The sequence below is a fragment of the Parus major genome, chromosome 2 (genome assembly GCF_001522545.3).
Source record: "Parus major isolate Abel chromosome 2, Parus_major1.1, whole genome shotgun sequence".
Lineage (NCBI taxonomy): Eukaryota > Metazoa > Chordata > Aves > Passeriformes > Paridae > Parus > Parus major.
The window spans coordinates 102,505,150-102,527,313 of record NC_031769.1 but is presented as its reverse complement, the minus strand read 5'-3'; the positions used below and the strand labels follow the sequence as shown (position 1 = coordinate 102,527,313).

Here is a 22,164-nt window from a genome sequence, read left to right as displayed (position 1 = left end):
AGCACAAACAGAAAATGTTTAGAAAGTTTTTTCTAGGTAACTCAGTATGGAAGGACTTACTAAGATTTTGCCACTCTTCCCGAGACTGGCAGTCACACCTCTCAGTCCTACATTCAGGTGTTTTTTTCTTGAAATGATCAGCATAAGCTTTTTCTTCTCATTGCAAGCAAACAAACAAGCATCTCTCTTTTTCCATGCAAGCTCACTCTTTATTGAAAAAAGGACCTCTAACTGTTATGTGGTTTAAGAAAGCCAGAGGCCAGCTCAAGAGAGAGCTAACAGTGCCAGTAGCTCAGGTTTTTAGGTTACTGATTTATTTCAGAAGTGGTTTATCTTTCAGTTTTTTGGGTGTGTAGCTTCACACTCCTGTGAAGTTACACTCCCAGAGTCAAAAGCTACATTTGAAAATCATACATGTGAAACCAGTAAGATGCTAATACCAATGAGTCTACTACATATGTAATATTATACATTCCATTTATACAAAAAAGTACTTTTAACTCAGGTAAGTATTTTTAATCCTTCTTCATAACTACTTTTCATAATTATGTATCTGCCATCTCTCACAATTTTAGTGCCTGTTGCCAGTGTCCAGACATTCTATTTTTCACATTCAAACTTCGGTTTCAAAATGATCAGTTTTTCACCAAAGCTAGCGTTCTGCCTGTCTGTGTCGCCGCTGTTGTGGTGGCTGCTCTCCTGTAGGCAGCTTCCTCTATCCTTGCAGAGTTCCCCTGTGTTGGGGCATCTGAGGGCTGAGAACAACCCTGAGGTCAAGAGCAGGGAAGAGAGGAGGTCTGGGGGTTTGGGTTGGGGTGGGTTTTCTTTACATAAACAGCACTTCATATTCTGCAGTCTGAAGGGTCTGATGTGAAAAGGCTGACAGAGGAGGAGCACAGAGAATTATGAGGAGTGAAACACGACTAATGCTGTTGCAGGGGGTGGTAATGAGAGTCCATTTGATTAGCAGTGAATTGTGGAAGGCATGAGTGGAAAACAAGTGAGGCAGAACTGCTGTCTTGCCCCATGATGAAAAAGAAGGTAGAACCATAAAGTAATTAACATAGATGTCTCTTAAATCAGTAATATTTAGTGTTCAGAATTAATAGTTTTGAACTGAATAGGGACAGATTCCCATCTCCTCTTCTTACAAATCCAGGATGCCTGTGCACTCATGCAGCGAGTAGTTTCCAATTTGCTCTCAATCTCACATCTACACTAAACTAATATTAGGACCCATTTCCCTGTGATATTTTGGCTGTTTTGCCCTTTCCAGTTCTGTTTTTAGTTTACGCTCAAGCAGCAGTGAAAATGCTGAAAAGATGATGGAACTGGATGCTGGGTGCCATTTCACTTCCTTTCATTTATATTCCACCTTCCACTGAAGAGCAACAGCCAATCAGACAAGTACAACTGACAGCAAAATTTCATCAAGTATATCTATTCTGCAGCTGGTGAGGGAGCAGATGGAAGGATGCTGGGGGAGAATTTAATGTCCTATATACCTGGTGCATCCAGATAGCTCAGGAGGACTGCAGCAGACTTCAAGGAGGATTGTAACAGGTCCTGCTGATAGAGGAAATTAATGGCTTTTGATCTAGGGCTTTGAGTGGAGTAGAGAAAAGCAAAACAGGAGTTGAGGAAGGTCCTCCATTAAAAAAACAAAAACACAATTATTGCTCTGTAGAAGAAGGCTCAAATTAACATCTCAGCCATACCAGTCCCAGGAAAACTTTAATAATATACTGTGTATGTATTTTTTTAATAATCACAAGCATTTTAACATAGTGCCTGCTGCTTGCAGTTCTTCTGAAAGGGATGTTGTGCCACTGTAGCTGTGCATGATATGCACCAGCAAACTGAAAAATAGAGAGTGCACAGGATTCTTCAGCTTGCTAGTATTTATCCATTGTAAAGAAGAGAAAAACATTTTGTTATGGGCTGATACAGCAGAAGAAGTTAGAAAGGGAGGACAAGGGTCACTGGGGAGGTGAAATCCCTTCCACAGGAGAAAAGATTTAGAAAATTAGATGGCTGAGGAGGACTATGAGATATCTGTGAAATCCTGACTAGGGGATGTTTCACCATTTCTCCAAGTGCAATAACTGTGCGGAGGAAGGCAGCCAGTTGGAAGGCTTAAGGTCTAAAGATCTACATCTAATCAAAGGAAGTACTTCTTCACACAATGTGTAATTAAATTGCCACCCTAGGAAAAAGCAAAGGTAAAAATAGGTTCAAAGAGAACTTGATCAAATTCACAGGAAGAGCCATTACACATCTCATATTTGGCTTAGGAAGTCCCTGAACAACAGAATACTAAATTGGGAATGTCTATTGGGAGAAGTAGTGCTTAGTTCACACACTTTATTCTTTACACACACTCCTTTATACTTTTCCAAAGTATCTGCTATGGGCAGATATCTGGCAGAGAAGGCTATCATACTAGCACTAGTGATTAGAAAGACACTAACCTTAGGCTGACATTATAGTAAAAATCTATCGGTCCAATCCATATTAGGTTTTTTAGAAATTGCTTTAATTTGACCACCAACCTTATCTGCACTAAAATACACACACACACACACACACACACAGAGAAAACCACATGTGTGCCCACCTAGGCACATGCTGACTGAGGATTTCTTTTTAGTCATTTAGTCAGGGTTCACCGAGAGCCAAGGCATTAGTACACAGTGTACTTTTCCACACCTTCCATAGCACTGGTGAGAAAAGCAAATGCCTTAGTCCAGGCTTGCTCTTCTTCATGTCCCTGCCTCCATGTCACAGCCACCTTCTGCTTTCTTCAGTGCCCTAGACTCTGACACTCTTCTGTTTCAGATGACCACTTGTGTTTTCAGTTAACACCCTGGCTTTTCAGTGTATGCCAAGACCCAAATCTGAAAGCATCAAAGTCTGCTTGACAGGAGGATGTATTGCTGGAGGCTCTACATTTCAAGTCTTTCAGGAGTGTACTCTTACTGGGTTCAGTATGAGCTAGTACCACCAAAGCCAAACTCTGCTTAACAAATGAAATAGAACGACCTACTTTTTTTGCCTTTGTTTTATCTATATAATAGTATGCTACAGGTTTGCATGACAGTTTCTTGGCACTGGATCATGTAACTTATCTGTCTTCAAAAGAAAAACAACTTGGCAATAGAATATAACATCAGTTCAAAATTAAAAAAATACTTCCAAGGAAATGTATTTTGAAAAAAATGGAAATGCAGGAAGGCACTATCTGCCTGCCTCTAACTCATCTATATAAAATGCCTAATAGATGGTAATTTTAGTCTCTAACACAGCTTCCTCACTCACTTCCAGGATGTTTCACTCTTAAAAAGTACCATTTGTGTCCTACAAGAACCTTTTTTGCTTTGCTCTCAGTTAAAACTCCATACTAAAGGAGAGCTGTTGAAGGTAATATAAAGTTTTTGCTACTTCTACCATATAAAACATTCAAAAGTCTACCTAAAAAAAAGGAAGAAGTTCAACAGAAAGGTTTGCTTCTTCTTCTGCTTTCAAGCTTGGCCCTTTTGTACTCAGTTATGCCCTGCAGGCACAAGGTGTAATAATTACAGCTTCAGAGAACTGCAGTAGATATCTGGCCTAGGGTGCAGAAAGCCATGAAACCTCAGACTGGATAAACCAGTATGGAGAACAACAGAATGATGTGTTTTGAACAATAACAAGGTCACTTGTTGGCATTCAATTCTCAGCTTCTAAGTCTTTGGCTTTCTTTTTCAAAACATGTTTGCAATTCAGCTTAGATAACTTGACTCATTCCTGAAAAAAAACCCAAATCCAAAACCCCAGAAAAGATCTGGATTTCAAAACAATTGATGCATGGTCAATCTCACAGGTATTTAGGTTAAATCCAGCCTTACTTTACCCACTGGCTGTCCTCCTTCTTGGTGGTAGGCTTCTCTGCTAAGGTTGCAGCTGCTGTCAGCAGAACAGAGCAAACTGCAGAAGGAGTTAGCAGATATGGTACAATGTTTCTAATGGCAGGAACGATATTCCTTCTCCAACCCCATTCCTTGCAGCAGCTCATCTTTGTTCATCACATTGTTTTAAGCTGGTTGGTTTATTTGTTGTTTTTTACCAACTCTTGGCCTTTGCATTGCAGAGCAGAGATGCTGGCTGGATCTCTCAGCCTCCCTCCAGGCTCAGTCTGGGGCAGGGAGGCTATTGCCAATCAGCAGGGTGTGAACAGAAATTTATGGCAAATTCTGCCAAGGCCAGCCTTGCAGCAGTTCACCAGCTGGCTGGGAGAGCCTCCAGGGTTGTAGGCATTCCTTTGGCTCACAGGCAGCTGTGGCCAGAGAAGGAGACTGGCCCTGTCAGAGCCAGGGCCTGCTTTGCCTTTTGCTGCCCAGAGCAGCAGTTCCTCCTACAAACATGCACGGGGTGGGAGGGGATGTGGGGAATGAGTCCCACCAGGTTGGGACTGGCCAGAGGGTCTGGTGTGGGTTGCAAAGGACATTTAAAGGTCATCTAATCCAACCTCCCTGCAATGAGCAGGGACATCTTCAACTAGATCAGATTTCTCCAAGCCCTGTTCAGCCTGATCTGGAATGTTTCCAGGAATGGGACACCTGCGACCTTCAGAAATTCTCACTGGAATGGCTTCCACCATGGAGAACACAGATAGCCAGAAAATGCTGCTGAGAAAAGCCATGCAAGGAGTCTACAGAATCACAGAATATTCTTAGTTGGAAGGGACCCAAACGGATCATCAAGTTCAACTCAGCCCTGCACAGGACATCCCCCAAATGTCACATCATGTACTTCTTGTTTAGCTTACCCAAAATACAGACTTCAAAGTTCTAAGTGCAGTGTTGAGAAGTTTGAGTTAGTTTGTAGGACTGGCCTATTGTATAGATAGGACACTAAAATTTTGAGTATTTTTTGTTGGACAGTAAGTAACCAAACCCAAAAACCTACAGGAAAAAACAGAAAAATATGAGTGTATATAGTAACAAAATTCAAAGATGTGAGTTTGTTTTTTTCCCCCGGAAGAGACAGCACAGGGTTTTTGTTTGATTGTTTGCTTTATGTTACCATATTTTATTTTTAATTTTATTGTTATTTCAATTGATTCCACTTTATACCATATCAAGAGGTGTGCTGTGGTAGGATATACTTTGTGTATCAAGATCTTGTGGATTCTTGTATATCAAGATATACATATCTTATGTATATTGTATGACATTGTATATCCTCAGTGCTCCAGAAACCAGAGAAGAGGGAGATGGACCATCTGTCCACTGCATTCTCCTATGGCAGTGCTCTTACTCCAGGAACTACCGTTGTTTCAGTATTCAAAAGTTATTGTGATGGGAAATCAGGTACAATCCCCAGCTGATGGTACATCTAGAACAATGAACGAGACCATTTTGGAGGTGAGGATGTAATAGGAGGAGATCTTGGGGCAGGCAAGATAAATGACAAGGGAGACTAAAACTGATTACAGAGCCATGGGACCGAAAACCCCTTGCTCACGAAGAATGCATGCTAATTGTTTTTGGCAGAATAAGTTACTTATTTTTTTCCTGCTTCAGTAGAACTGGTTGATTTCTAACAGCTCAATTATCTTCTGTAAGTGAGGAGGGTGGTCTGTTGAGGTCAAGAAGTTGTTACAGGTAGAAAGAAAGGACAAACAGAAATGGACAGAAATTGAAGAGCCCTGAGATTGCATGCATGAGTACACTTTTCAAAACTGCCCTGGAAGGAAGAAGGGAAGGAGATTTTTGTTAGGGTTTTGTCAGCATCATGGGGAAGGTCAGGTGAGAGATAAAAGATTAACAGCAGTAAGATCATGAGGCAGAAAGAAATGCATACCAATTTCTCTCCAAGAGGAAGACTGGGCAGAGTTACTCTATAAATGCTAGAAATCACGGAGCTGCAGGTAGGGAATGGGTATGAAAAATATTACTGAGAACCAGCAGCATAAAGAACTGAGGATAAGATAAATAGCAGCAATGGATCCAGTTGTAATGTGGTCAGGTATCAGGAAACACATTTATCCTTTGAGCAGTACAAGAAGAGGAGGCAGACTGAGGCATTTGTCTTGGCAGGAGGCCCATGATACAGAAAGTGAAGGGCCAATGAAAGATCTGAGGTGAGTGGAAGACTGAAGAGAGAGATCTGTCCTGTGAAGATGCTCTATTTTTGAATTACTTAGATCAAGAAATGGAGGCAAAATGTTTTGCTTACCTGGTCCAAACACAGAAGAAGGAATATTTAAAAGGAGGTAAGGCTCCCTAGTGTGAGAATGACAATCATATGAGGTGAGGGAAAGGGGAAGGAAAGAGCAGGAAGCCAAGAAGAAGACTGAAAGTTGTGGTAGGCTTTTGGTGCATTAGGCAAAGAGCTTGCCTGTTGTGTAACAGTGTAATTAATAGTTTAAACTGTCAAGAAAACATGATCAATTTACTGTATTTATCCTTCCTGCTGTGTCATTCTTCTCATTTTACATTTATTTAGTATTTCTGGAGCTTGGGATATTTAAAAAAAACCATTAATTTCTCAAAGATTCAGCTAAAAAGGGCTTTTCTTAGGTTTTGCAGATGTTATGGTGCAGAGACAGTGAAGAATGTACTGTATTTACAATTCTATTCCTGTAACAGATAATCAATACATTGTGCTCTGCTGTGTTAGTTAAAAAAAAAGAGTATGAGTGCCCAGCTCTGATGATAAACCCTTTGTGTCTTGAGTGCACTCATTTTCTAAGGATTAGGGGCTGTCCTTTATCAGCCAGTTCACTTCTGAAAGTCCATGATAGATTGCTGCTTGCCCGGCTGCTCCAAACAGCAGCAACCTCAACTTTATCAGCAAGGAAACCCCCAAGCACAGCTGTCAGTAAGTAATGCAGAAATATTGCTTTCTAAGGGCAGACTCTCACAGGCAAATCTTACCTTCTCTGGAGCAATAAAATCTGCAGTGGAAAGAGGACTTTGGAAGTAAGGTATTTACAAACAGCCGTTTATTTCATTGCAGGGAGGGGGAGGGTTGGGCTTTTGGGGTAGTTATTTCCTTTGTGCCCAGGCTGAAGTGAAATGGTCCTTCAGCATCCATTCTAATGTGCTCATTTATCTAGTGCTGGAAGAGCTGCGGGTAAATGGGGCTAAGGTCTAACACATAAAGAAATGTCTGCCAACAAGAGATGTTTTAGCAGGTTAATGAGGAACTTGGTAACAGCCTAGCAGGGTCATTGCAAAATCACATTTCTTTTTGCTGAAATCACTTTAGCCTTTTAAAACCATAGGAAAACGCTCTGCTACTTTACAGGGAGATTTGATTGAACTGAAAATGATGTAGATAATCTGCTATTTTTGGGTATTTTTAGCAGGTGTAGGAAAAAAACGTTGTGAAAATGGCCATCTCCACTGGCTCCTGCAGTCAGCAGGCCAGAGAAGGGGAGAGCGCCTGAATTTTGTCAGCTCTGATTTGCTGCACCCAGGTTTTCTCTGGAGAAATTACAAGGCTAACTTCCCTCACTGACAAGCATACTGCTTTGCCTACGTCACAGGAGGGTACTGAGAGTTCTCAAGAAAGTATCTTCAGCATCCCAAAGTCACACTGTGCCCAAGTGGCCTGAGAAAAGAGAAGCAAGACTTGTGTGGGTGCTTGGAGTCACAGCAATGCTGGGCAGGCCTGCACACTCAGAGGCAAGAAGAGAGTCTGGCTTTTCTTCAGCCACTGAATCCAGTTTTGGGAAGGAAATAAGATTTGCAATTGTGGTCAAATACTCAAAAATTTTACGTGTCTCCCAAGTGCTATGCACAATTATGGTACCCTGCAATGTAACTGCAAATCTGTCATCAGAAAGAAACTTAACCCTTAAAAACAGCTGCTCCAGTTTATCTTTTCTTTTAATTTTTTATTCTTGGAGGGTATTTGTTTACTAACTCTGGATGTACGGCAGATTGTAGGGAGAACAGTTTGACAGGCTTGCTTTGTAAGCACAACATTTTTTTTTTTGCAAGGGAGCAATTGTAATGCAGAGATGTCTGGGTGAGATACCTGAGTAAAAGCATTCAGTTTGGCTCTGCCACTGCACTGCTACATGTGGCTGAAATTATTCTGCTGAAAAACAAGGTAAACTTTTCCTCATCAGTTCTGTCCAATGGCTGCTGCAGCCACTCCAAGACTAATACTCTAGCTGCAATACCGTATGCAGTTTCAGTAGATTTTTCTGGGGAAGAAGAGATTATTGAAAGTATATGAGCCCTCAAATTGTGTGGGAGTTCTCTTCCATTTCTCTCACTGGTCCTGAAAAATATTCTCTGAAAAATAAGAGCTACAACATTTATAAGACTCAGCTGGGTGATCTAACAATTCATCCAGGAAGCAGGTTTATGTGATCATGTGTGCAGGAACTAGGGCTCTTAAAAACTAGTTGTGGCGTAATTATTTACTTTAGAAAAACAGTGTTAACTTTTACTCACCACTTCTCCTCCTCTACTTGAACTCCTATGGACTGGAACTTACTGGTTGCTTTATTGTCACCTGGTATGGTGGATTCTTCAGCACCATCAACCTTAAAAAACCCAAAACATGACAGGTAATTAGGATGTATTTTAACACAGGTATCACCTGCCTGCTTGCAGTTTCTATGCACCTTAACTACTAAGTGTCTGCACATAGAGCTTGTGCCATGAGCTCCTTCATCAGTCTCTGTGGTGTGCTCATTTCTGATGTTATTAGTGAATATTCATTAGTCTTAATCTATAAAGCATTTCTGGTAAGACAATATTCAGCCTGCAACATGCAGATGGATTTTATCTGGTATTCTATGGAGGCTGGATGCTCACTTTTGTTTCTGCACATCTCTGAGCAGCTGTAACTCCAGGAATTGTGTGTCACCATTTGTCTGACTTTACCTTCTATCTGTACGTGCATGCGTATGTGAACTCATATCAAAATCACTTGTTTATTTTGTTTAAATGTTGGTGCCTCAAATCAGAGCACTGCAGAGAAAAGATTTAAGGAAAGCAGATATGAGTCTTAGATGCATTTTCTTTACAGCTTCATCTTGCAAACAGGTGGTCCCCAGGAGCACAGGCTGGACCTTAATAGCACATCTTCATCTCCAGCTCCATGAGGAGATTTGTGCCAATGATATAAAGTTTAAATTTAACCACAGATGTGTCTTCGAACAAAATCACAATATTCTGGGTCAAATCGGTGTAGTTGTTAATTCCCAATGCTATATATAATATGGGTAGTCATACAAGGAAAACATTTTCCAGCAGACAGAATCTTTGGGCCATACAGTGTCATGAAGTGACCTGCAGCCTCAAACTGACCATGCGTATGCAAAGTATCCAGCTGTAGTCACTGTTCCACCAGCAGCTTCTTGTTGAGAGCCACTTGACCAGCCTGTGCAGGAAATGTGCTCAGTGAGGGATGGGAGTTAGAGAAGCTGTTCTGTGAGGTGAGGTAGTTCCTTGCTACTGGGGTTTCTGGGGAGATAAATACATCTTAAACCCCATAGCTGACAGAGTGAAGCAACCTTTTGATGGAAGGGCTTTTCTTTGCTTAACTTTGCTTGTTTGCTCAGCAGATTTACAGTGAAGGCTTGCAGTGCCCTAAGAGTGACTGAGGGGTGTAGAGGACACACATGGAGGTTCATCAGAACTGCACACTAGGTTTATTTGGCAGAGGAGGAAGAAAGCCAAGAATATACCTGTGGCTAATGCAGCTTGCCCTGCTCTACAGAGATGGGTTGAATTATCATAAAGGTGATAGACTTAGTCTGAGTTCAGACTAAGCCTGAACTATCCCTTTACTCAGTGGAGAGAGACTGACTCTGTACTGCCAGTCAGAGGACTGACAGTGCACCTACTTCCTTTAGGGCAGTTGTTTGTAAGAGAAGTAATTTCTGGCATCAACACCTATCTTGAGGTATTTCTACTCCCACACTACCCCTTCAGCTGTACCAGCATGACTGCTTGTGCAACGATGCTGCAAAATGGATTAGACAGCAGACTAGTGAAGTAACTTTCTCTTATCTGTGAAGCCTATCTGACTCTAAAGATCTCATTGATGTGCACAGCTGTGAGGGTGGCACCATGCACAGACAGGAATCCTGAAAGGCTGTATTGCTGCTGAAGGTTTCTATTCATGTCATCCCAGCTTCAGGTGGTTTGTACCACATCTTCATGGGTTTATACACAAATCCTGTCTTGGCAGACCCTCATGTACCACCATTCCCAAATTTCATTATTATTTCATGTGATTATATTGGTCATCTGTAAACTTCAAAGTTTAAGAGGGAGATTGTCAAAGGCTTGAAGAGCATTTGTAGCTCTTTTTCCTCAGATCTCAGGAAACAGGCTCGATACCTTTCAAAAGCAGCATTTGTTACTTGCAACACTGCCTTAAGGAGAGATAGCAGGGAGATGGTCTTTCAAGAACCATGATTCCCATTACCATTGCTCATTTTGGCTTCTGCAAACATGGAAATTATTTCCTTGTACCCTTTATTTTGCAGGGAAGTCTTTGCTAAGAAGTCTTGGTTTCTTGGATTGGTGAAATAAAGGATTACAATGATATAATGACATTTTAAGGTTGGCTGGGAATGGAAATACATAGCAGGTGTTTTCCTCTATCCCTGTTCCACCTGGATTTTTCTCCTGTGTTTAATACTGAACATCAGTCCTTCTTTCAGAATATACCTAAAACAAACAACTGTGAAACAGTAAATGTCTACAACGAAGGCAGTGAACTGAACCCATGGGCAATAGTTATTAATGCCCTTCCAAGAAGTAAGAGAAAAGTCACAGCTTCTCCAGCAGCTACCCCTGGGATGGCATACTTCAGCATAGCACACCTCATCTATCTCATCAGGCTGATATAGAGATTTTGTGGTAAATTCTTAGACTTTTCTAATCAGATAAGCCTGTCCAGACACACAGTGTTGTGCTTACAACCACCTTCTGAAAGAAAAAAAATTGTGTCTTCCTGTGAAGGCTGATAAGCTGTGGACTGCTATTCTATTTGCTCGAGATGCATCTCCCGTCAAAACCTGTGTTGATTCTCAGGTGATTTTAAGTTCAAGTACTTTGTTACAAAAGCCAATCCTGCAAGCAGATAGTCGGGAATCCTATGCACATAATTTTTTTAAGGGGGAGTAGGGGGCTGGGAAAGATTAATTAAGAAAGCAGATTACACAAGTCTAGTTTATTTACTTTTGTCCTTTCTGTAAACAGAAATGAACTTTGGCAAGGTTGGTTTTCTTGTTTCATTCTACGAGAGGTAACAAAATATAATTTTCTTTAACAAGGGCAAATCAGAAGGAACTTATCTTCTGCTCTTGAGGATGAAATAGGAACAATGCTACCTCATTCAAGTGGCTACCAGTCATTATGAAATGCATGAATAAGCAGCGACAATTAATTCAGTGAGGCTGGATGGAAATTTTTTTTTGGTGATAGTGTAATGTAAATCATTGTTTTACACATTCCCTTTCAATGATTTAATTCATGCCTTTCTGACCCCCGCTGTGTTATGATTCATAGATTAGTGCTCATGTGTGTAATTTAACAGAGCTGAATAACAAGCAGCACAGAGACTCAAACAAATCCTTGCATCTGATGTATTTATGATAAATTAGGAAAACATCATTAGTACCATGCGGAATGATTATGTTGATGCAAGTTCTACATAGGTACCTGTCAGGACAAGAAGAAAAATACACAAAACATTGTATAATGAGCAATAAAACAGATGTTTTCTGTTTTATTCAAAACACTGGCAAGCATATATTCCATGTCATGTACTGTACCTGTATTCCAATAGATAAGCATCTGTTTTTCTTGAAGAGGTCCTTCTTCCTATCTTCTACTGCAACAGTGGCAATGGTTGTAGTGGTGGTGACAGTGGCAGTATTGTTCCCTACATGCTGGCTTGCAGGGCCATGGATCTGTGCATTGGCAGCTTCAATAGCAGCTGTCAGTGCCTTCATACTGTCCAGGCTTTCTGTGGAGTTGCTAAGTCCAGACTGACTGATGATATCTCCCCTCTGTCCATGGCCATCCATGTATGCATCCTGGGCAGACTCCGTGCTGCTCTGGGCTGTGATGGAAATAAAGGGTTTGGTGGTAGTTCTCGGTGGGACTGGAGGCGGTGTCTTCTTGTAGGTGGTAATGCAGGATGACACTGGAAAAAACATAGCAGAGTTCTTGTTTTATTGATGCTGCAGGGAAAATGGATGCAAATGTGATATCAAAGCATCAGTAAGCATGGACAGAGCAGAGGGGAGGAGAAGGCTGTTAGCCAAAGAGCCCCCGAAAGTCAATCTAAGTACCATAGTAAAGCTTTGCTTATCAGTGTCTTCTATTCCACCTATGTGAGTGGCAGAATTGCAAGTAGAGCAAATAGGGAGAGAAAGTATCTATTTGCCAAGTTCCTCCTTTGTCTTTTTAGGATTGTTTTCCTCAATATATTTTCTATTAACTGTTCTAAGTCCCATGGGAACAAGTCCTTCCACCAAAACGTTTGTTCTGCTTATGGCTCTCAAACAAGATTCACAAGGATGATAAGTCTCCAACCACTTATCCCAGCTAAACTGTACTTTAAGCAGTTTTATTGCAATTGTTTCCTGCCTCTCTACCCTGTCCTACTTTATGCAGAATTTCAAACCACATTTTTCTATGAGAGTCTCAAAGAATCCTTTATCAAAATTTGTTAACACTCACCATGTTTGGACTTGTGTATTTCTTTCTATAAAATGTCTCCCTTGTTGCACAAACTTCTTAAATATTTTGAAATGCTTTGTAAGTTGTTGAGGATGTATTTAAAAGAACATTTTGCCATGCCTAATTTCTCACCATAAATATAACATCATTGCATTCTGGAAAAAAAAATCACTTGATTTTACACACAGCGAATTAGTGTTATGAAGTCAATGGCTGAAATCTGTCTGTCAGTGCTAAAGTGTAAGTACTAATGTTTGCAGTAACAAAGACTGTAATAAAAGTTCATATTCTGAGGGCCACACTCTCTTTGTAAGTGCTGCTGTGTGGAGCTATAAACTTAGCTTGAGGTTCCCAGGTAAAAGCTATTCTTCTGTGTACACAGAATTACATACAGAAAGCACTACATGGAGATTAAAACATCTTCCTTAAAGGGTTAGTTGGCAGCTCTGCTTTACTGAAGTCCTGGAATGCTTTCAAGGGAGGAAAGAAAGTCCATTAAGAAAAAAAAACAATCATGATATGCTCTATTTTTTAACAAAATAAATGCAGGCATGAACCTGTGCAAAGTTCAGACACAAACTTGTTAACATAAATTCTTATTAACAGTAATCATATGGCAAGAAATGATTCATCAGATCATTTTAATTGGCAGACGTCTATGCCACCCACATAAAAGGTAACTCTACTACAGCTGTTCTGCTCTCTGTTTGCTCTGTATCTGCTTGTTGAGCCAGAAGCCATTATGGTATTAATTTGACTAGCTCACATCCATATGCCTCATATCTCCCCATAGCTGTAGGAATAGTTACAGCGTAGAAGGTGTTTCCAGGGCATGAAATCACACAGGATTTTTTTAAAGGACTCTAGTATAAGTTTCTGATAACATGTCTGAACCCATGTTAAACATGTTGAGTGCTAATGGAAAAAGAGAGTGTTTCAGGTAGTGAGGGTTTTGAAACTATGATTCACTTCTGAAGAATCAAACTGAAACCACGGCATCTCTGAGAGAAGAGATGGCTAAAAATGGACTTGTCAAATTTTAACTCTGGGGAAGAGAATCGTTAATAGGGTTAAAGGTGTTTTATGAAGTGCTTATGACAAGGTTGATACTGGGAGCTAACAGAAAAGATGACAGTTGTACAAAGGGGATTATAAATATTGTGCTGTTTTTCATTGGTTTTGATGCTGTCAAAAAGCATTTGTTGTGACAGCACATGCAGGTAAATCAGCTGCAGAACAGTCATGTACTCCAGGACTCATGGAGAATTGTGGGCGCTGTTGCTTGAGTCAGGACACCCCAGAAACACTCTGGGTGGTTCATGGTCAGAAGAACGTTCTCCGAGTCGTGGAAATGCGAATTGCAATTCAGCACAGAGGAATTCAAAGCACACACATGCAGATATCCAGGTAATGCTTTGGGAAGCTGGTGCCAAACTTGTCTAATAGAAGTTCATGAGCAAAGCTACTTTGCAATTCAGCAAAGTATAAATTTTACCATTGAAAATATGCTAGAAAACGTCACTGGGGAACTTCTGGGGACATGTCAGCACCTTCAGTACATCCCAGCATGGCACTTAAGTATCATTTTTCTCACATAGCAGAGAGGGAAATGGTAATGAAACACTTGAAAAGGCATTTTAGGTAGGAGAGAGAGCATCAGAACCAAAGAGCAAGCCTTAACAAGATGGGTCCCCACATCACTGGGCATCCTGCACTAGAAAGAAAGTCAATAGCAACTGTATATTGACAGCTACCATGCTCTCTGGACACAGCACTACAAATACAGAACCGCCTGATTAAGCTTTCATTCTGTTGGTAAATGTACTCAATGAGGAGTATAATCCACACCGCAATGAAAGATGTTTGCACTCAGCTAATTAAATCTGAAGTTATTCTTAAGAGGGGGAGAGAATTGACAAGTCATATGGTGAAATTGTAAAGAGAAATAGCAAAACGTTCTTTTAGCAAGTCAAAACAAATCCTCAGTTTCCCTGGAGTCACGCAGCACATACTGTACAGCTCCAGAGAAGCAGAGTGTGCAAGTCATAAAAGAACCCCAGGCACTTCATTACTGGAAATGATGTAAGCTCCTGCCGCTCCTCTGCAGAAACGACACCAAAACAATGCCGGGGCCGCCGCCGCTGTCGGAGGCAGCTGCTCTCAATGCCGGAGCTGGCCGAGCCCTCCGAGCCGCTGAGGCTCAACAATGAAAGGCTTTCTGGGCAACAGCTCTTCGTGTGCCACCAGTACCTGGCAACCTGTGTCAGGGCAACCTGAAGGATCTGCGGCTCTTCAAGTGGCCACGGTATTTTGAATGCTAAGCTGCTCGAAAAGCGAAACGAGTCCTCCCCAAGAAAATTGTCAAAACGCTGATGCTCTCCTTGTCCAGGCAGGAGAGGCTGAGCATTTGGGGAGAGCACATCCATGCAGGCAAAGGAGGAAAGTCATCTCTCCAGCTCTCCTGCGGCACAGACTGCTCGGCAGGAGGACTCAGAGGCAGAACACTACAGGATCACAGGACGCGTGAAAAATTTGGAGAAATTCTCACTTCACACACAGGGACCTTTCAAACTATGAAAGCTAGTTTAATTCACACAAGGAAGTGAATTTAAAGGGCTGTATAAATACCCTGATAAATATGTTCTTGGACATAGATCAAGGAGTGAAGTTCTGCATGGAAACTGATCTGACTGGAGAGTCAAGTCAAAGTAGTCTTGTGAATCATTAAATTGTTTAGATCCAGAGTTAATCAGAAATCCCTTGTTCAGAATAGTAAAAGAACCCTCAGTTTGACAAAACAGACTAGTTTCCACAGTTTTTTCCAGAGAGCACATGGTGCTGAAGCAGGTACACATTCCTCTCCTAGGGCATATGTGAGGTTTAATCCAGAAACTAGTTAAGTCATGCACAAGAATCCTCAGACAGCCAAAGCACTTTGAATCAGGCTCACTGTTTCCAATGCATCAGTCCTCCAAGTCATGCTCTACTTTTCCTTTTGATCTTTACCCTATTTCTGTGGACTGCCATCAGGTTACAGTTTAATCCCAAATACCTAGTGAAAAAAACACTCTCTCCAGATTTAAAAAAAAAAAAAAAAAAAGCACCAAGGTTTTTGTCTTCCTAGCCAGTATTTCCAAACAACTAGCTCATGAGACAGGAATTTGGAACAGGGAGTGTCAACCACCCAGTTCAGAAGGAAGTCTAATGATAAAAAAAATAATCCCAGATTGCATAATAATAAAGGCTTGAATTTGAATGTTTCATTGTAAGAGTACTTCAGTTGTTTAAACATGCTCACTAGGGGAGATGAGCCCTCAGGAACAAACATCAGCATGCAAACACAAATTTTTAACTGAGTGAATGGGTGCTCAGGAGAACCCCAAGGCAGATTAATATTTGTGAAGGGATCAAATTCATGCAGTGCTTTGAACAGTTCATGTGATGAGACACATCAGTAATATCTTTCTAATTTGGCAGTCTTATATAAACCTGATTAACAAGAATACACGAACGTGCAAATTTAAAATTAAGTAATATAACAGTGCTTCTTCTGAGAAAAAGCATGAAATCCACAGTTTGAAAGGAACAACAAAGGACACAACTTTCTCAGCACAAGAAAGATGTGGACTTGTTGGAGTGGGTCCAGAGGAAGTCCATGAAGATGGTCAATTGGTTGAAACACCTCTCCTGTGAAGACAGGCTCAGAGAGCTGGGGATGTTTAGCCTGGAGAAGGCTCCACAAAGGCCTCACTGTCGCCTTCCAGTATCTTAGGAAGGAGGGAGAGGGATTTTTTTGTATGAGCAGATAGTGACAGGACAAGGGTAGTGGTTTTAAACTGAAAGAGGGCAGGGTTAAATTAGATGCTAAGCAGAAATTTACCCAAAGGGTGGTCAGGCACTGGAGGGTGCCCAGAGAACTTAAGGATGCACCACCCCTGGAAGTGCTCAAGGCCAGGTTGGATACTGAGTAACCGGGTCCAGTGGGTGGTGCCCCTGCCCATGGCACAGGGATTGGAAGGAGATGATCTTTAAGATTGCTTTCAACCCAAACCATTCTATGAGTCAACAATTCTAACTTGCACACAGCTAAGTATAAGGATAAAAAGCAGGAGTTCTTCCATGCTGCATAGATGGACCTCAGTCTTGTGATTTACTGTCTGTTAAATGGGTGCATTAACAGTGCTGCCCTTGCACCTCACACAGCTGCCACACACAACGTGGATATAGGCACATCTCAGCAGACCTAAGCTTCAGTGCTGCAGCAGCCTCTGGGTTTAGAGGTGCACAGCTTGATTTGCCTTGTTAGAATCAAACCATATGCTTACTTCCTTATTTTTTTGAGTTTTGGGGGGAATGCTTGAAAGTAGGGTTTCAGATCCTGTATTGTTATTTTTACATGCAAAAAAATGGTATGAAAACAGAGCATGCATTATCTTAATAAAAAACCAAGCAGATGGTTTCTGAGGATGTAGAGATTTACTATTACAAAACTGAAGCAAAGTCTTTTATAAGAAGTTTTAAACTGCCTGAGGGAATAATACCACATGAGTTATGGATGTCATTATCCCAAATGAGAACTACTGAAATCTAGATACCACACCATCAGGAATTCTGCCAAGGCCACACTTTTTCCAGACCTCCCTCACTGCCAAGCTGATACCTTATTTGATGAAAGCCTAAGCTTCACTGGCTTAGGAAACAAGCAAAACATCTAGCCAAAATCCTGCAGAAATTTATACAAAGTATTTAATCTATTTTTACGGCACACAGTAGCACCACAGACTTACTATACCATGTACTTGTAGGTTTAAAGCTGGTGCTGGTGACCTTTTCATAAGTCTGGACATTTCTGTTTGTAAGTTGGGTGCCTCCAGCTTCCCAGATGGATACAGTGAAGGATCTCCTGAAGGTGAGACTAAATATGGCTCATCTTGCATCTCAAATGAATTGAGTTGGAAAATCTGCATGTGCATACCCAGTGGATGACAGGTGAATATTTCTCCAGCAGATTTTTTTTCTCCTTTTAATTTCTTCTGCTGGAAGCTGCTGATGCCAGTCAGAAGCTTAATTGCTATCCCTGGGAAGCTGAATTACTGTGCAGAGAACAGGTGAGACAGCCAGAGGTATCTGCTAAATGCAGTTTATCACTAGGATATTATCACAAATTATGGATGTACGGACAAAATCCAGGGCATGTAGGCTTCCTAGGAGACTCACTTTACTTCTTGTACCACACAAGCACTGCTGAACTTCTCTCTCTATAAAAATGACCAGTACATTAACAGCACACAACTTAAGCAATTCAGCTCTTGTGGCCCAAAAGTCAGGAGTCTATAAACAACTGAATCTCTGGAAAAAAGATTTCACATTAACTGAAAGTTATTACTTAGAGTGGATCACTGATGGCTTATAATATTTAAGTCCCAAAACTTGTAAACTTTACCGGTGTCAAGCAATTAGCACTTGGCTCTATTTACAGCTATATGCACACAGGCATCATATATACCTGCTGAAATTCAGTCAGGCTGAGAGAAACCAGAAGAGAAACAGTTTTGGCCTTGCCCCTAAGCTTTGGCTAAAAACAAAGCATCTGGAAAAACACCACCAAGAACTTCAAGGATGTGAGTCTGTTCAGGACAGAATCTCTCCTATAAATTTGAAGATTCAAATGCTTTAGTAGAGTCGTGGTAGAAGGTCTCTGATACAGAATATCAACCTCTACATTCAGTCAAACACAATGAAGGACAAGAAAATAGGAAAACATTACAGCAGAGTGGTCTTTTTTAGTCAGCATGTGAATTATTTACCATCTTTTCACATGTACAGCACTTTTTTTTTTTTTTCCTGAGAAAATTGGGAAGCACTGCTTGATCTGTTGCTTAAACTAAGTCTGGCAAACCATTCAAATGCTTTCTGCGCTTTACCAAAACTTTATTTCCCCCCAGTACTGGAGCAGTAATGCAAAACACGAAACCTTATAATTTTAGATAAAAATAGGGTACTTGAAAGTATTTTATGTTTCAGAACTTATATGTCATAAAATCATCATAGTAAGAAATTAATAAGCTTTCTGAATATCAGTACTTCCATTTTGTAAAAGGCACTTATGGAAAGCAAAGAAAACCTTGTGAAATATGGTAGTTTACCCCACTTAGATCCAGAATGTGTAACAGTAAATAAATATAATGATATTCAGCTTAATGAAATCAGATTTTTTTCCTATATATTTTCCAGGAAGCAACTTCACTGGCACTGGCACTTTGATATAACGCTTTGTTATGTATTACTGCAGCACTCTCAAGTTCCAGAATTTGCATCTTTTCCCCTCGGCAGTAATGTTAATAAAACAAAATGGGCAATTTTTTTTAAATGTGGACTTGTGCTAACCAAATACAGACACATCTATGTAAACAGAGCTAAATAAAAACACAGTACAAGAACCAAACTCAAAGTTTTCTGAAACACAGGGGGTTGAACTGTCTGCAAGTATCTAGTCACTGTAGTTAGAAGATGTATTTAGAAGTTTTCTGAGCATGCTCTGAAAAACTCAACACTTATTTCTTTGCCTACTGCATAATGTAAAGAATTTGTCTGCAAGTGCACATTGCAAGTTCCTGGTGCTAATAACTCCAAACCTGTCTCTTGATTACATTTCTAAATTGGATTTGGATTCTTGAAAACCTCACCCAAACTGTGAATATAAAACCTAATTTCTAGACTGTGTCAGTAGCTAACATTTAAACATGCCAAAAGTCAGTGTTCCATAGTGGAGCTCACATGTTCCGCTCTGTCTGGGCATGTCACCTTAGGTGCTGTTTCTTGAAATTACCATGTAATAGTAGCAACTACTGGTGCTGGCCATGTTAATACACTCTTGTATATATGCTCTCCCTTCAGTTGCAGAAGGAATAGTTAATATCTGAGCATCCAGGAGGCTTAAACACTATCAAACCTGGAGATACATCAAGACAGATGTGTGGTCAGAACCAAGCCCACATATAAGTATCAGTCTCCTGATCTTTACTGAAGCAAGTACTGTGTGTGATGTGCCTTCCTTCACAGTTTGTAAAGAACTGGATTTTGTCCTTCCTGAACCTCTGCTGCCGATGTCTCATCGTTTTCATGGTGGCAGAGTGATGATAAAGCAAGTTTACCAGTCATTTTAGGAGGAGCTTGTCACAAATTTGACTGAGAAACAACAATTTGAAATTGTATAGTTCTGTCACAGGAGGTTGGACTAAAGAACATCCCTTCTGAATCTCTGAATTCCAGAAACCAACCTGTGAACCTAAAGGAGACTTAAGCAAGCCAATTATCTCTGAGTAATCTAATCATGTAGCATTTAAGTTATCTAGGTATTAATCTTGCATCACTCTTTTCAACATTATGGAAAGGACTTTGTTTTAAGCTCTTCACTGTAGCTAACTTTCAAAAGGCAACACTTGGCTGGGGTATTGACATTTCAAAGTGTGATTTCCATATAAGAAAAAAATGTCTGTAAAAGTTGTTCCCTCTTCCTCAGTCTGGAAATGAACCTTTGTTTGCTGCTGATGTTAGCAAGAACACAAGTTTCTACTGGTTTTTACCCCCAGTGATTTTCTGAATACTTAATAAACTTAAGGTAGGGTAACCAGAATTCTGTATTATTGCACACATTGGTATCAAGCTGGTCTCACAGAATTTGATTAGTGATGCATCTCAATTGGCTTAGAAATTAATTAGTTTAAATTGCTACAAACCCACCCCTGATGTGGAGATACTTAGAAGTGACTATAACTGTTAATGTCTTTTTTTTAAAACTTAAATGAAAATGAAGGAAATAAGAGTGATTCTTTAAAATAATTTATTGTGACTAACTGCATCAGTTCAATGATTTTGAAGTAATTTCCTTTTACGCCATGGTGTGCAAACAAGCTGTACACTGTTATCAGTTATATCCATTCCAATCCAGTAAAAACTGTAAGTATCATTTAACCCAGTAAGAATTTGTGAAATTTAATTTTCTGGGTCATAATCAGTTTTCAGAGTTTCTGTATTTGAGTTTAGTTATGCCTGCATGGTTTGCTTACTTTTATATCTGGGATTTTTTGTTTAAACTACACTAAGCCAGAGAACACAATGAACATGCATTGTTCTAATGTATTGTTATTAATGACATTTTCAAAGCTGGCCTACAATGGGAAAGTTCTGCACTATGAGACAGCTGTGAGTATATATCTATATCTATCTCTATCTCTATCTCTATCTCTATCTCTATCTCTATCTCTATCTCTATCTATATCTCTATCTCTATCTATATCTATATCTCTATCTCTATCTCTATCTCTATCTCTATCTCTATCTATATCTATATCTATATCTATATCTATATCTATATCTATATCTATATCTATATATCTATCTATATAGATATATAGCTATAGAGAGAGAGATATATAGCTATTTATATATAGCTATACCTATATCTATTTATCTATCTTTATCTATATAATATACATACATACACATATAGGACAATTATATTCATCCAGTCATTAGGGGACTGGAATACACAGCAAATACAGAAATGTAGATTCACCAGTTTTGCATGCTATTCAACCCTAAGGCTGTTCAGAAGATTTTAAAAAATCCAAAAAGTCATTGCTTTCACATAGACTATTCAAATACATTTAATACAGTGTGTATGAGGTGAGATTTACTATTTTTGATACAATAGCCACCTACATTATTAATCAAACTACTTTATGATGCTGCTGAGTATAGGTTGTGATTCTTCAGAGCAGAAAGCACTTTGTCACCTGATCTAGCAAGTAACTCAAATCTCTTTAAACTCACAACAAAGTATATGTTTAATTTTTTTTTTTCTCAGTACTTGGTGCCACAAAGGCGTTACTTCTTTGACATTGTCTCAAAAGTCAACATGTGAGTTTTGAGAATCTTGTTTTATGATACTTGATATTTAAGATTTTATTAAATAGTTTGTCTAAGAGTTAAAAGTTATTGAAATGACAGAGATGATGAAGGGCTGCTATATTTTAATCAGATAGATATTGAGAAGAAACTGTATGAGCACCAAAGGCAAGAAAATAAAAGCCAGTGTCAACCAAAAGAAGAATGTGTTTGATAAAAACAATAGGAAAAACTTTTTAGCTACTATGATGTGCCATGAAGCACCACAAGAATTGATTTAAACTATTTACTGTTAATTTCAATGTAACACTATGGGGTTGAAAAACCTATGCAGGTATAACAACACACTATGTTATTCCCATAGATAAAGTCCTTATAAACATAACTGTAGAAAACCAGGTTTCAGGAAGAAAAGTATCACGTGCCTGTTGAGCAAGAACATCTGTTCAGATAGGGAAGTACTGACTTGTTTTTAAGCAGCCAGTACTGCATTTTTCAGCACGCTTATCACTTTTGAGATGTTCCAATCCAAGCAGGAATGTCTAAA

General features: G+C 39.9%; 1 protein-coding gene and 1 long non-coding RNA gene across 11 annotated transcripts in view; one reads left to right on the top strand and one right to left on the bottom strand.

Annotated features, from left to right (window-relative positions):
- DLGAP1 (DLG associated protein 1) overlaps positions 1 to 22,164 on the bottom strand; it is a 404,747-nt gene that overhangs the window by 18,551 nt on the left and 364,032 nt on the right. For all 8 annotated transcript variants that reach the window (XM_015617826.3, XM_015617825.3, XM_015617829.3 and 5 more), the window contains 2 exons: positions 11,795 to 12,168; positions 8,454 to 8,545 (listed from right to left, as the gene is read on the bottom strand). In XM_015617826.3, the coding sequence (XP_015473312.1) occupies positions 8,454 to 8,545; positions 11,795 to 12,168 (466 nt within the window). The remainder of the gene's footprint in view (positions 1 to 8,453; positions 8,546 to 11,794; positions 12,169 to 22,164) is intronic.
- Positions 2 to 22,164, top strand: part of LOC107199990 — a 49,823-nt gene continuing 27,660 nt past the window's right edge. The window contains exon 1 of one of the 3 annotated variants that reach the window (XR_004496063.1): positions 2 to 6,124. This is a non-coding gene — a long non-coding RNA (uncharacterized LOC107199990). Of the gene's footprint in view, positions 6,257 to 12,176; positions 20,913 to 22,164 lie in introns of those variants that run through there. The other 2 variants (XR_004496061.1, XR_004496062.1) reach the window with 2 other exon arrangements.